The sequence below is a fragment of the Pseudophryne corroboree genome, chromosome 6, assembly GCF_028390025.1.
Source record: "Pseudophryne corroboree isolate aPseCor3 chromosome 6, aPseCor3.hap2, whole genome shotgun sequence".
Classification (NCBI taxonomy): domain Eukaryota; kingdom Metazoa; phylum Chordata; class Amphibia; order Anura; family Myobatrachidae; genus Pseudophryne; species Pseudophryne corroboree.
Genome location: NC_086449.1, coordinates 662,249,564 through 662,265,707, shown reverse-complemented (window position 1 = coordinate 662,265,707; position 16,144 = coordinate 662,249,564). Strand labels below are relative to the sequence as shown.

Below are 16,144 nucleotides of genomic sequence, written 5' to 3'. Positions count from 1 at the left end.
TCTACCCCTGCCTCTGGCAAGAAAGGATGCACCTTTGACTTTCTTGCTTTTTTGTGAACGAAAGGACTGCATTTGGTAATACGGTGCTTTCTTAGGCTGTGAGGGAATATATGGCAAAAAATTTGACTTCCCAGCCGTAGCTGTGGAAACTAGGTACGAGAGACCATCCCCAAACAATTCCTCACCCTTATAAGGTAAAACCTCTATGTGTTTTTTAGAGTCGGCATCACCTGTCCATTGCCGAGTCCACAGGACCCTTCTGGCAGAAATCGACATTGCGTTTACTCTAGAGCCCAATAGGCAAATGTCCCTCTGGGCATCCCTCATATATAGGACAGCGTCTTTTATATGCTCCAGTGTTCGTAAAATAGTATCCTTGTCCAAGGTATCCAGTTCCTCAGACAGAGTATCTGTCCATGCTGCTACAGCACTACACATGCAGGCCGACGCAATTGCCGGCCTCAGCAGAGTACCTGAATGTGTATAAACAGACTTCAGGATACCTTCCTGCTTCCTATCCGCAGGATCCTTTAGGGAGGCCGTATCCTGTGACGGCAGGGCCACCTTCTTAGATAAGCGCGTCAGAGCTTTGTCTACCCTAGGGGAGGATTCCCAGCGCATCCTGTCCGTTGGCGGGAAAGGGTACGCCATAAGTAACCTTTTGGAAATCAGTACTTTCCTATCAGGAGAGTCCCACGCTTTTTCACATAACTCATTTAACTCATGTGAAGGGGGAAAAGTCACCTCTTGCTTTTTCTCCCCAAACATATAAACCCTCTTGTCAGGGACAGGGTTTACCTCTGATATGTGCAATACATCCTTCATTGCTATAATCATGTAGCGGATGGCTTTAGCCATTTTAGGCTGCAATTTTGCATCATCGCCATCGACACTGGAGTCAGAATCCGTGTCGATATCTGTGTCAACAATTTGGGATAGTGGGTGCTTCTGAAACCCTGACGGCCTCTGCGCTGTAGGATCAGGCATGGGCTGAGACCCCGACTGTCCCAAGGCTTCAGCTTTATCCAACCTTTTATGCAAGGAGTTTACATTATCATTTAACACCTTCCACATATCCATCCAATCAGGTGTCGGCGCAGTCGGCGGAGACACCCAATTCATCTGCACCTGCTCTGCCTCCACATAGCCCTCCTCGTCAAACATGTCGACACAAGCGCACCGACACACCACACACACAGGGGATGCTCTATATGAGGACAGGACCCCCACAAGGCCTTTTGGAGAGACAGAGAGAGAGTATGCCAGCACACACCCCAGCGCTATATAACCAAGGAATTACACCGTAACTTAGTGTTTACCCAGTAGCTGCTGTATATATGATTAATGCGCTAAATTGATGTGCCCCCCCCTCTCTTTTTACCCTCTTTCTACCGTGAGTCTGCAGGGGAGAGCCTGCGGAGCTTCCTCTCAGCGGAGCTGTGGAGAGAAAATGGCACTGGTGAGTGCTGAGGAAGAAGCCCCGCCCCCTCAGCGGCGGGCTTCTGTCCCGCGATTTGGTGTAAAAAAAATGGCGGGGGCTCATGCATATATACAGTGCCCAGCTGTATATATGCTGCTTTTTGCCAGGAGGTACTCAGTTGCTGCCCAGGGCGCCCCCCCCCCTGCGCCCTGCACTCTACAGTGACCGGAGTGTGTGGGTTAGTGTGGGAGCAATGGCGCACAGCTGCAGTGCTGTGCGCTACCTCATATGAAGACAGGAGTCTTCTGCTGCCGATTGTGACGTCTTCTTGCTTCACCCGCCGGCTTCTGTCTTCTGGCTCTGCGAGGGGGACGGCGGCGCGGCTCCGGGAACGGACGACCAAGGTTAAGTTCCTGTGTTCGATCCCTCTGGAGCTAATGGTGTCCAGTAGCCTAAGAAGCGCAACCTAGTAGGTAGGTTAGTAGGTTTGCTTCTCTCCCCTCAGTCCCACGTAGCAGAGAGTCTGTTGCCAGCAGAAGCTCTCTGAAAATAAAAAAACCTAACTAAAATACTTTCTTAATAGCAAGCTCAGGAGAGCTCACTAAAATGCACCCAGCTCCTTCCGGGCACAGATTCTAACTGAGGTCTGGAGGAGGGGCATAGAGGAAGGAGCCAGTGCACACCAGTAGTACTAATTATTTCTTAGAGTGCCCAGTCTCTTGCGGAGCCCGTCTATTCCCCATGGTCCTTACGGAGTCCCCAGCATCCACTAGGACGTTAGAGAAATGATGCAAACCTTCAAACAATCCATTTTAATTCCAGGTTGTGAGGCAACAAAACATGAAATATGCAAAAGGGGTGAATACTTTAGCAAGGCACTGTACAGAGGCTAAATGCACGTAACTTAACAGCACATTCCCAGATGCAAGAAAATAGATAATTAAAACAAAACGCCTGAAAATGTATGTGCTATAGTTATGCACATAATACATTTTCCATTTATGTTTCCGTCAAAATTACTTGTAATGCACTCAGAAGATCATATGCTTTTTTTTCTTTTTTGTTCTGAAATTTGTTTATTAACAGACGTTAAAAAATTGATGGGAGTGAGTTTAAAACCACTGTGCCCACTATACGCAATTGCACTTTGTACAGAATCCATGTTAGACATAAGGGGATATTCAATTAGTGCAGAGTATTCTGACAGTCGGAAAATCGGCACTAATTCAACCGTTTGGTATTCAATAGCGGGCGTTTTCGCCATGCCTTTTCTATTTTTTGGGGGGATGAATTGGCATGGGTAAAAAAAGGACCAAAATACTTGAAAAATGCCCACAAATTCAACAAAACACATGGATTGGTAGCTAATTTCGCTGATCCACGTGGTTTTCGCCAGGGCGGATTTTTCAACAAGTCAAAAAATCGGAACGGGCTTTGAATAGGTTGAATATGAATTTGACATTCAAAACGTGCGGAAAGTGCAGTTTTGCGACTAGTTAAAAAAACTGCAATAATTTAATACACCCCCCCCCCCCCCAATTAGGGTAGATATATTATGCGGCTGTATGGGTTTAGGAATATCTACGCACGTCATTTGCTCAGATACCGCTTATCCACATTGAATTATCGTGAAGTGTGCAAGATGACTGCTATTATCAGCATTATTGGTGCACCTATTGTATCTGCTATATAGAGCGCCGATGTGCAACTACATGTATGAACGGCCAGTGGCACTTACCATTCCGACAGACGCAGCTGTCATTCCCCCCCACCACCACAGCACTGTTCCTGGTTGCCAGAATATGTCAGCCAAAATCCATGCAGCACTGGTACCAGACAGCAGGTACAGCAGCAAGAGGGAGAATGCACTTTGTCAAAGAGGCAAAAGGACTATTAAAACATGCCGCCGGCATCTGGACCTGCATCGCTGTGCTAAATCAGCAAAGCAGGTACTGCCAAATAACGTGAGAAACGGTAATAATCACAAAAAACACACACACTACACTGCAAGTAGTCTCATAAAAAATGGAACCGCCATGTTTAACTACTATAGGCCAATGTTAAACATAGGAAAATTGTTCCCGACGTTCCCAGACAGACTGTTCGACATATTTATAGAGACATCTTAAGTTAATTTTATTTCAAATAATTGTGGCAGGGGGAAGTGGGAGGAAAAAGTATTCTTTACAGGTGTTCTTTTGGACTGGAGAATGGTACGTATAGACTAAAATAACTTTTCTCATACGTCCTAGAGGATGCTGGGGACACTTCAAGAACCAAGGGGTATAGACGGGATCCGCAGGAGACATGGGCACTTTAAGACTTTCAATGGGGGTGTGAACTGGCTCCTCCCTCTATGCCCCTCCTCCAGACTCCAGTTATAGCAGGCATGTCCAAACTGCGGCCCTCCAGCTGTTGAGAAACTACACATCCCAACACGCCCTGACACAGCTTTAGCATTCTCTGACAACAAAACTGTGTCAGGGCATGCTGGGATATGTAGTCTCAACATCTGGAGGGCCGCAGTTTGGACATGCCTGAGTTATAGGAACTGTGCCCAGGGAGACGGACATTTCGAGGAAAGGGATTTATTGTTAAACTAAGGTGAGATACATACCAGCTCACACCTCAAGTACGCCGTACAACATGGCATTCAACAACGCAAGTCAACGGCATGAACAACATCAGCAACAGGCTGACCACAAACGTAACACAACATGTGCGTAACCATAACTACTAACTGCAGATACAGTCCGCACTGGGACGGGCGCCCAGCATCCTCTACGGACTAAGAGAAAAGGATTTACCGGTAGGTATTAAAATCCTATTTTATATGAAACGTGACAGTGTTTTTCTTTGTTCAACTGACGTTCCGGAATGGCACATCGTGGCCATTCTATTTAGCTGAAACACCCCCTAAGATTTCTTCCACCACACTGGTATTGTAGGACACCAGTCATACCCCATCTACACTTTTAGATAAAGCCCCAGGATTATGTCCTACCTTCAGAAACCTGCAGCTACACAATGTTATCAATGCAAAGACAATCACTTATACTGCTTTCACATCGCAAATCCAGGTCGGACCCAGCTTTTGAACCTGGATCCGACCTGGGTCCAAGCAGCCCCAGACCCTTTCACATTGCAGTTTCAACACGGGTGATCCAGGGTTGGTGCCTTTCACACTGAACCCAGGTCACCCATGTTAAACACGGTCATGTGATTTAAAATGGACTTTTCTGGTTCACATTGATGAGATTTAAAAGAAAATAAACAGGAGGGGCTGGGGACTGGTCTGAGCAGACACAAGCAGCCACTCAGCACCTTTTTCTGAGACCCGGGTTGAATATCCCGGGTCAGAGGCAGTCACTGCACAGCGACCTGGGTCCAACCAGTGTTTAACCATTCTTTTAACAAGGGCTGAAATGCAGGGTCGCTCGACCCGGGTTATTCGCTTTGGCGCTTTCACACTGCACCTTGACCAGGTCGACCCGGCAACAGCCCGGGTTATTTTGGCGATGTGAATGGGATAGAATACCCCTTTCACATCGCCAAAATAACCCGCCTTGTACCGGGTTGTTGCAGAGACGACCCGGGTCGAGGTGCGGTGCGAAATCGCCAAACAGAATATCCCGGGACGCCCCGGGTTAAAAGAAGGGTTGAACTTGTGTTGGACCCGGATTATTGTGCACTATAAATCTACAGTCTCGGGATATTCGACCCCCCTCTGAAGAAATAGCGCTGATTGGTTGTTTCCAGTCAGCTGAGGTCTGTTTACTGTACTGCACTGTGAGCACAAGTGTTGGAAAGTAATCTGCACTCCTTTGGACCTCATTAGCCATGGCAAACTAGAGTGATGAGGAAGTCAGGGAGTTGCTGCGGTTCAGGGGTGAAGAAGAAATACGTAGGCAGATAACGGGTACAGTCAGGGATGCGATAACATCGCAACATCAGTAAAATGCTTGCAACATTTGGATTTATTAGTTCCCAACAGCAGGTGGTCAATAAGTTGAAGGCACTCAAGAAACAAGACATGTGCTCGGTCAGCCATGATTGCTGCACTGTGAGCATTCCCCAGCCCCCTCCTTTTTTGTAGAAAACTGGGAACCAATCAAATCCTTTTAAAATGCCATCACACTGGTTTTAACATGGGTGACCCGTGTTGAGCAAAAATACACCAACACGGCAATAACCCGGAAATAACCCAGGTCAATATTGCAATGTGAACGTCTTTTACCCGGGTTGGAGCAGTGTTCAAATCCCGGATCTGACCCAGGTTTGCAATGTGAAAGGGGTAAGTGACAGAGGATGAGGTAAGAATTACCTTTATAAACCAATTGTATGGGTTTGTTCTAATTTAGTTTTATGTGGAATTAACTTACTAACCTACTAACACATTTCACAATCATTTCCTTTAAAATATAATAGCCATATACTTATTAATACCCCTTTCACACCGCCAATGCCGGATCCCACACGGGAATTGGAAACTGCTTTTTTCTCGGGTTGAATTGCCGGGTCAGGCGACCTGGGATTTCCAACATGGCGCTTTCACACCGCACCCTGACCTGTGTCGACCTGTCAATATGCGTGAAAGGGGTATAAGAGACCCAATAAAACATTGGCATGTTAACAGAATTCAGTTTATTTCATGTAATAATATTGCTATTAATAAGTCATATGAAGTGCCAACATATCCGTTCCATATTCCAATTGTTTCCATTTACAATTGGAAACCGTAAAAAAAAAAACTGGGTAATAACAAAAGGTAAGAGGCCCTAAGGAATTAGGCACAGATACACAAGGATGGATAGAATTGCATATTGGAGAATGAGGGAAATCTCACTGCACAAGCATAAATCAATGGAGAGAGAAAGTAGGGTTACCATACCGATCATTACAGATAAAAATATCTAGTTCGCTGGTGGTGGTGCTTCCACTGAGTAATTCAGGCAATCAGGGGAGGAAAGAAAAGCCCAAAGAGGCAAAAGTGAGGGGGGAGTAATGTAAAATTTAGCTTTTAATTATATTCATTTAAAAATCCCTGAGATAGGGGGGGTGTTCACATACATATGGCTGAGGAGAAATATAGACAAATACATACACATAAACAGTAAAACACATAATAGTTAAAAAGCAAACAGGTCCTTTCTTCATAAGCATGTCACTGACCCAGTGCTTCTCAAAGCAGATAATATAAGAGACAGCATAGGCGGGACTACTGAGGTACGTTCGGCTAACCCCCATTTGCCTAGGCATTGGATGGGGTGAGAGACTCCTATTAATGCCAGTCCCTAGAAGATATAGTAGGTGTGAAAGATGGGAACCTTTCCTTTCTGATTTTGACTGATAACTGTGATAATCAGTGCAGCCAAGGATAATTACTCAGTTACCCTCCTTCTCTCCCTGAAATAAAGATGAAGTGCAGTGGGAATGCAGTTAGGTATACAAATAACAGTGAAAAATAAATCTTCACATAAATATAGAAAGCAGGTTAAAGAAGACCTTTTTTGGGGCTCTTTGTACCTATGCAGTATTCATTATATTTGCAGGCATTCCCGACCTCAGTCCTCAAGGCATACTAAAAGTGCAGGTTTTAATGATATCCAGGCTTTAGCACAGATGGTTAAATCAAAATAACTGGGGTACTTAGTAAGTCACATGTGTTCAAGCATGGTTATCACTAAAACCTGGACTGTTGGGGGGGTCAATTGCTATAGCCGCTCCATGTCCCGTCTAAAGTGATGGGAGCTCGCAGGGGCGATATTCAATTGATATTGTTTATCACACCCATTAGTGTTGGTTTTAGCCACATAAAGCAGCTAAACCCAACTAAAACTAATTGGCCCACAGGGGTCATTTTTCACAAATTTCAGGTCACCAGCACAGGGGGACTGCGAGCTAAAATCTGTTACTCCACGCGCGCCCGAATGGAGCAACAATTGAATTTCTCCGTAGGGCACCATGTTGTGGTGGTCACAGGGAGAAACTGAAATCCCCCTTAGTGTGCCTTGAAGACAGAGTTTGGGACTGACTGGTCTAGCACCTTCAAGATGATAATAAATAAGGGATTCAGCAGATTAAAATTAATCTTGACAATAGCCGCAGCTGAAAAACTATATAGCAGGCATCTAACCCACCTATGTTGATGTTTTTAGATAAGTTGTATTATATATTTACAATGGAATGGTTAAAAACCATCACAAAAAATAAATAAATAAAAAAGGAATACTGAAAGGTTTTCAACCACTTGCCTGGCATGGTCGCATCAGATGTGACCACACCAGCAAGTGCTCCATCTGACCTGGTCACACAGGATGCGATAATAGCTAGAATCTGATTGGCTGCTATAGGCAACACCTCCACTTCTATAAACATGCACTTTAGTAAATATACTCTTCATTGTGCATGGGAGGGATTTCCACAGAGTGGGTGCAGACCAAAAAAAAAAAACCCTGTAACTGATTGGGAGCAGGTAATACATGCGAATGAGATATGCAAATCCTGTACTGATTTGATGAGTAGGATGAGAACTAGGATAGGGTTGTGTTCTGAAGAGTAGGGATTGAAGTGTTTGTATGAGAAAACGGTGATCAAAAGTGTCTTTTACACACAGCAGTGAATAGCAAACTAGATAGTGAGTAATGGCCTTTAGACTCATAAGTGATCATATCATTCACTACTTTAGTCAGTACTGTCTTTGTAGAGTGTTAGGAATGAAAGCCTCTCTGAAGTGGGTCCAGTAAGTTGTGCGAGTGAAAAAAAGTGCATAAGGCAGGTGTAATTATTATTTATATAGCACTTTTCTCCCAATAGGACTCAAAGAACTTTACATCTGCATTTAAAAAGCACAAGACACACAAGCTTAACAGAAAAGAGAACCAAGCATTTGGGTTCTATTTCTTTTTACCGATACAAAGGGACATTGAGAAAATTCCAGAGTAAACAGGTAGGTCTGTTTTTCCTTTTTCAAGGATTCTAGAGTGGAGGCCTCTCAAACTGTGCAAGGAAGCTAGTTCCATAGCGTTCGGACGACAAAAGGTAAAATCTCAACCCCCAAATGTATTACGGGAGATTCTAGGTACTGCTAATAGTCCTTCATCCACAGATCAACGTTATTAAGCTGGGCAGTAAGGAATCAAAAGCTGCTTCAGGCACCTTAGGAACTGGTTATGTAGGGCTTTGAAAGTCAGTTAGCCAATATTGAAATAGACTTGTCATCTTACAGGCAACTAGTGAAGTAGAGTAGAAAATGGTTGAAATGTGGCAGGAACTGTGGCTGGTTAGTTAATAGGCTGCAGATGAATTTTGTACCTGTTGCAAGCAGTGCAAGTATTTTGCTGGGAGATCCAGGTGGAGGGCACTGCAGTAATAGAAGCATGATAGTACAAATGCATTTATGAGTTTGGGTAGATCTGCTGAGGGCATTTAGTGCTTGATTTTACCTACATAAATCAAATGAAAGAATGAGGATTTACGTTACCTGATACCTAACGTTTAATTGTCATTAGTAATGACTTGCATGGGATAACTAGTTCAGGCTAAGTTAGCTTGAGAAAGTGTATAATGATGTACTGAGAGTCACAGACTATACATGTTAAATATACACTTGAGGTCCTATTTCTCAAAAAATATTTGCAAGATATTCCCTGTAAACACGATATGAAATATCCCCAGAATGCACCACAGCAGATATTTCAGGTGGCGTTATCCTAAAGTACTAGAAGGCATATATTTCACAAAAATTACCGAGACCCTCCCCAGCAATGGCAGCTGCACATTCGTGGTCAGTGTACCGTACAGGCACAGAAATCCAGAGAGGAATAAAGAGACAACTGATGCGGTCACTTCAATCCAGACACATGGCAGAGACTGGCTCCTCAAAGCTTGTCCTTGCGGGTCATTTTTGATACATCTAGGCAAAACTTAATTTCTTATTGCCACAAACAGCAGCAATATAAAAACACACTAAGTAATATGCCCCATGTGCTATTGCCCTGTAATTATAAAAATGAGTTGCCTGCCCTGTGGCTGCCCTAGTTGTTAATGACAGTTGTAATGAGTTGAATGGAGGAGGGGGGCTTTGCAAACGGCTGCAATCTTAACTTCATCAGGACTTTATTAAACTCACTGTCCAGTGTAGCACCATCGATGGGACATCTAATGCTGCTTTCACATCGCAAACCCTGCTTTTAAAACGGGTCTTAAAACGGGTCTGAGCAGTTTAACCACCTTCACATCGCATGTTGTAACCAGTATATTACCATTTCATTACCGTTTTGGTACCTTTCACACTGAACCCGTTTCACCCATAGAAAACAGTGGTTGTCATTGTAAATGGACTTTTCTGGCCCACACATTATTAATAATTTGGCTAGTCGTACGATGGAACCCAGCAGCTTCAAGCATCTTTACCATGTTTTTGTAGATTACTGCATCCTTCACTGTCCCAGTGATTTGTCTACTAGGGGTCGATTCTATTCGGCAACTTAAGAATAGCGCCGGGAATTAGCTCCCGACGCTATTCAATTCAGCTGCTAGTGACCCGCAATTGTCGGGAATTCTTCTCTCATCCCCGGGGGATGAGAGAAGAAACCCGACAAAAGTGCTGCCTCGCGGCCGGCGCGAGGCTGATTCTGTCGGGAATCAGCATCGCCGCGGGTAGTTAAGTCGGAGAATGCCCGTTCTCCCGACAAAACTACCTGTTAAGTCGGCGAGAACGGGACATCGCCGACTTAACTGGAGCTGAATTGAATAGCGCCGGGAGCTAATTCCCGGCGCTATTCTTAAGTTGCCGAATAGAATCGACCCCCATATTTCTTCATCCCCTCTGACCCTAAGCAGCTCCCTAACCTCCTCATCACTCCAATTTGCCATTTTAAACTGTATTCTGTATAATAAAACACTCCCTTCACTCTCATGTGTTTCCTCCAGTTTATTTCCTGCTTCTGCCTGGTGACATCATGCATGGAGATAGCCTATCACCTTCTGTGGTTTGGAAATACCGTTTGAGCCTTTCACACTGCACAATGAAACGGGTCTGAACCTGCTTTTTAACCGTTTCAAAATACTGGTATTTTGAAAACGGTAAATTCAAGGTGGCCCTTTCACACCGCAGCTAGAACCGTTTTGGAAGGCTTAAAAATCGGCAATTTACTGGGTTAAAGCTGCGGTGTGATAGGGGTATAAGTTCTAAGCTGCATGACGATGAGCAGCTCTCACATTATTAGGCAACAGTGTGTATTCAGCCCTTCACTATTTGCTACATGGGGGTGACAAAGCTCTGTATAGGTTTAATAAATCCAGCTCTTCAAGAGTTTGTGTGTGGATAATAGATAACTACTATGGTAAGCTTCCACATCATCTTGGGTAGACCTACATGTACAGACAGAAAAGTCTGCTGCAACATTTAAAAAAAAAATAATAATAATAAATATACATTTAAACACCCAGTTTTTGTTTAACTACAGTGTCACATCGCATGCTGGAAACAGTTGAGGATGATTCGATGACCCATGAATTGTGGCTGAATTTAGCCACAGTGGTGTACACAAAAATCTTCAATGCAGCAGGTACCATTTACGCGATATATATACGTGCACCCTGTATTGCGGCACATCACCCTGACAATTTGTGGGTAATATAATTACTCCAGTAGGAGGTACTAGGAAGTCCTTTCAACTGCGGACGATGCCATCTATGCCTGTGAACGGGAAGCAATTACTACACCACTAGTCGGGATCCCGGAGGTCACAATGCAGACGCCGAAATCCCAACTAGCGGTGAAACTATTCTCCCTCTGTGGATGCACACAACACCCATAGAGGGAGAATATAACCCACAAGGGGCTTTCTAGCACTCGCCCCGCTGCCGGTATACTGGTGGCTAGGATGCTGCTCTCTGTATACCGACAGCTGGCATCCCGAACACCGGTATTTCATATTGAACCCCAGTGAGCTAGTGTGTGCATATACCACACTAACTGCAGCCCCAAAATCAAGTATTTTGGACACAATCCTATGGGGCTGTGAACATCAATACACTTTCACAGGGTTATCTTGAGCATCGAGCCTTACTCGTAGATGGACGCAACCACTGCGCTCGTATGCGGCTGCTACTTCCATAGGGTGTGCGCGCGAACCGGCCATAGTAAGCATGCACGACCCTTCATCCCTAAAGGATGCGATCACACAATGATTGACAGGGGAAGAGGAGATTTGCAAATGCATGTGTCATGACCATTTTTGGAGCCAGCCAATGACATCACCTGCTTATGGAAACATGGCGGCAGTACCAGATAGGGGTCGACCTCTATTCGATGCACAGTGGGGTGGCACCACATATGCTGGGCTGTCCCCAGCATGCGAGGCAATGGTCCCAGAGTTTGCTGCGAGAGCAAACTCTTCGATCAACTCTGAATAGCCCCCATCATCCGCAACAGAGAGGAAGCCAAACTAAAGTGGTAGAAATCCAGAGTTTTTTAAAAGGGGCGTGGCTACGCTGGAAAGGGGCGTGGCCTTCGGAGACGCGGCGCAGCGTTTCTAAGAATTCTCACAGGGCAAGCAAGTTGCGTCAGACAAAACGTGCGCTTGTCGCACAGCAGATAGGACCTATCGCAGAGTAAAACGCATGCCACCATTGCATGATATGATAATGTACAACACACAAAATAAGAACAAATTTAGAAAGAATTAAAGTACTGGGCATTTCCTTAGCACCGGGTGTGATGTATGGCTGTACCCTGATGCCCCGGCAGGCACCGTCTCCTGGCACTACACGTGTGTGACAGACATGTAGGTGAGGCGGCGCAGAAGTTCTATCCCAGGGAGCCCGCCCGGCGCTGTACACACCCAGCACGGTGACCTGCCCTCCGCCATGCGGGCTGCCTGAGGGTGAGGGAGCACAGGCCGGAAGTGAACGGACCGGTCATAAGAGTCCCCGGGAACCAGCGTGCGACGTCGGTATCACCCAGCCAGACCCCAAGTGACAAGTAACAGCGGCTGCGACTTACTTCCGACACTTCGTCCTCGTCGCTGCCAGTTCCGGAGGACAGGACGGCAGCAGCTGCCAATTTGAAATCAAGTCTGTCGTTGCCTGTCGGCGAGTCCGCAAACAGCCGCAGCGTCCTCTCGGGCGGGCAGACCTCGGCCCCTGTGCCGGCCGGAGAGCGCGGAGTTACCGAATCAATCTCATCCTCGAAGCCGTCTGTGAGCATTTCCGTCCCGGACCCCGCATTCTGCATAGCTCCGTTACACTGAGTAGGACGTGTCCTCCGATACAGCGGTCACTGGCTCACTGCGCTCCCCGTACACAACCGGGACACACACATTGGAAGTATAACAAAATCCCAAAACGTCTCTTTGCCATTAACTTCTGCTAAACTACCCTGCTGCCCGGCCAAGCCCGCCTACGGGATACAAAGCGCTCACTCACTGGCCCCGGTGGAAGGTACGTGGCAGCCTATTGGCCCGTAGGGATGCCACTCTGAGTGACATCAGAGCCTTTTCAAGTTGCGTTTACTGCGCACGTCTCTCGGGCGACCGCCCCCCGTACTGAGAGCAGCAGCTAGGCCTGGAACTGCTGACAGTCGCATGACGTCACGCCGCCACTGTGGGCGGAGCTCCGTTCTGAGTGACACACGGGTCACTACACTTTCTATTCCAAATAGATTGTGACATGGACCCAGGGGGTTATGGGAAAGGTCCTCTGCACGAAGAGAATCTAGACGCTACCGTGACGAATACTGTGGTTCTTGCGTGAGGTTGAAGTTAGCTTCTTATTTGGACAGCTTCTGTTTCATGCTCCAGTTTCTTGTTAAGAACATGTAGTAAGCCAGGTCAGTGGCGCACCCAGGGGGGGTTTCCGAGCACCCAGAAACCCCCCTCCACTAATATATATATATATATATATATATATATATATATATATATATATATATATATAGGCAAGAGTCCAGAGATTGGGAGGTGCACTCATCCAGTGAATAATTTTCAGCGACTTTTCTTTATTCACAATGACTTTATTGGTAGAAATTCGGCTTATTCAGTCGACGTTTCGATCCTCAGTATTAGGATCTTTATCAAGACAAGCTTCAAATTATAGACAATGCTATAAAGGCATCATATATTGATTTTCGACTAAATCAATATATCAGGTTCAGACAGTACCAAGGCTGCATGGCTAGTTAGGCCACATTCAAAAGTAGATTATGTGTGGTTATGAAACTCAAACTCATGAGAACAGCTTAGACAACTCAGTTGATCACCACGGTGGTCTGGTCCTAACAGCCTAAGCAGCCACACGCTGCTTAGGCTGTTAGGACCAGACCACCGTGGTGATCAACTGAGTTGTCTAAGCTGTTCTCATGAGTTTGAGTTTCATAACCACACATAATCTACTTTTGAATGTGGCCTAACTAGCCATGCAGCCTTGGTACTGTCTGAACCTGATATATTGATTTAGTCGAAAATCAATATATGATGCCTTTATAGCATTGTCTATAATTTGAAGCTTGTCTTGATAAAGATCCTAATACTGAGGATCGAAACGTCGACTGAATAAGCCGAAATTCTACCAATAAAGTCATTGTGAATAAAGAAAAGTCGCTGAAAATTATTCACTGGATGAGTGCACCTCCCAATCTCTGGACTCCTGCCTGAATATTGTGGGCCTACCTAACTTTGGAGAATCCCACTAGGAGCACCCCATTGTTGTTATTTTCCTTGATGCGAGTGCAGGAATATACATGTTCTATATATATATAGAGATATATATATAGAGATATATATTTCTCTGACGTCCTAAGTGGATGCTGGGACTCCGTAAGGACCATGGGGATTAGCGGCTCCGCAGGAGACTGGGCACAACTAAAGAAAGCTTTAGGACTACCTGGTGTGCACTGGCTCCTCCCACTAAGACCCTCCTCCAGACCTCAGTTAGATTCTTGTGCCCGGCTGAGCTGGATGCACACTAGGGGCTCTCCTGAGCTCCTAGAAAGAAAGTATATTTAGGTTTTTTATTTTCAGTGAGATCTGCTGGCAACAGACTCACTGCAGCGAGGGACTAAGGGGAGAAGAAGCGAACCTACCTAACAGGTGGTAGTTTGGGCTTCTTAGGCTACTGGACACCATTAGCTCCAGATGGATCGACCGCAGGACCCGACCTTGGTGTTCGTTCCCGGAGCCGCGCCGCCGTCCCCCTTACAGAGCCAGAAGCATGAAGAGTCCGGAAAAGCGGCGGCAGAAGACTTCGGTCTTCACCAAGGTAGCGCACAGCACTGCAGCTGTGCGCCATTGCTCCTCATGTACACCTCACACTCCGGTCACTGATGGGTGCAGGGCGCTGGGGGGGCGCCCTGAGGGCAATATATGACACCTTGGCTGGCAAATCTACATCATATATAGTCCTAGAGGCTATATAGATGTAAAATTACCCCTGCCAGTATTCCAGAAAAAGCGGGAGAAAGTCCGCCGAAAAAGGGGCGGGGCTTCTCCCTCAGCACACTGGCGCCATTTTCTCTTCACAGTGCAGCTGAAAGACAGCTCCCCAGGCTCTCCCCTGTAGTTTTCAGGCTCAAAGGGTTAAAAAGAGAGGGGGGGCACTAAATTTAGGCGCAATATATGTATACAAGCAGCTATTTGGGGAAAAATCACTCAGTTATAGTGTTAATCCCTGCATTATATAGCGCTCTGGTGTGTGCTGGCATACTCTCTCTCTGTCTCCCCAAAGGACTTTGTGGGGTCCTGTCCTCAGTCAGAGCATTCCCTGTGTGTGTGCGGTGTGTCGGTACGGCTGTGTCGACATGTTGGATGAGGAAGGTTACGTGGAGGCGGAGCAGAGGCCGATAAATGGGATGTCGCCCCCTGTGGGGCCGACACCAGAGTGGATGGATAGGTGGAAGGTATTAACCGACAGTGTCAACTCCTTACATAAAAGTCTGGATGACGTAACAGCTGTGGGACAGCCGGCTTCTCAGCCCGCGCCTGCCCAGGCGTCTCAAAGGCCATCAGGGGCTCAAAAAACTCCCGTTACCTCAGATGGCAGACACAGATGTCGACACGGAGTCTGACTCCAGTGTCGACGAGGTTGAGACATATACACAATCCACTAGGAACATCCGTTACATGATCTCGGCAATGAAAAATGTGTTACGCATTTTCTGACATGAACCCAAGTACCACATAAAAGGGGTTTTATTTTTGGGGAGAAAAAGCAGCCAGTGTTTTGTTCCCCCATCAGATGAATGAATGAAGTGTGTAAAGAAGCGTGGTTTCCCCCGATAAGAAACTGGTAATTTCTAAAAAGTTACTGATGGCGTACCCTTTCCCGCCAGAGGATAGGTCACGTTGGGAGATATCCCTTAGGGTGGATAAGGCGCTCACACATTTGTCAAAAGGTGGCACTGCCGTCTTAGGATACGGCCACCTTGAAGGAACCTGCTGATAAAAAGCAGGAGGCGATCCTGAAGTCTGTATATACACACTCAGGTTATATACTGAGACCTGCAATTGCCTCAGCATAAATAGTGCTGCTGCAGCGTGGTCTGATACCCTGTCAGATAATATTAATACTCTAAGACAGGGATAATATTTTGCTAACATTGAGCATATTAAAGACGTTGTCTTATATATAAAGGATGCACAGAGGGATATTTGCCGGCTGGCATCCAGAATTAATGCAATGTCCATTCTGCCAGGGGGGTATTAGAAACCCGGCAGTGGACAG

The 16,144-nt window shown here is 46.0% G+C and overlaps 1 protein-coding gene across 2 annotated transcripts in view; it reads right to left on the bottom strand.

Annotated features, from left to right (window-relative positions):
- ANKHD1 (ankyrin repeat and KH domain containing 1) overlaps positions 1 to 12,881 on the bottom strand; it is a 411,439-nt gene extending 398,558 nt beyond the window's left edge. For both annotated transcript variants that reach the window (XM_063928239.1, XM_063928240.1), the window contains exon 1: positions 12,432 to 12,881. In XM_063928239.1, coding sequence (XP_063784309.1) covers positions 12,432 to 12,662 — 231 coding nt within the window. In that variant the 5' untranslated portion in view covers positions 12,663 to 12,881. The remainder of the gene's footprint in view (positions 1 to 12,431) is intronic.
- Positions 12,882 to 16,144: the final 3,263 nt, after the last annotated feature.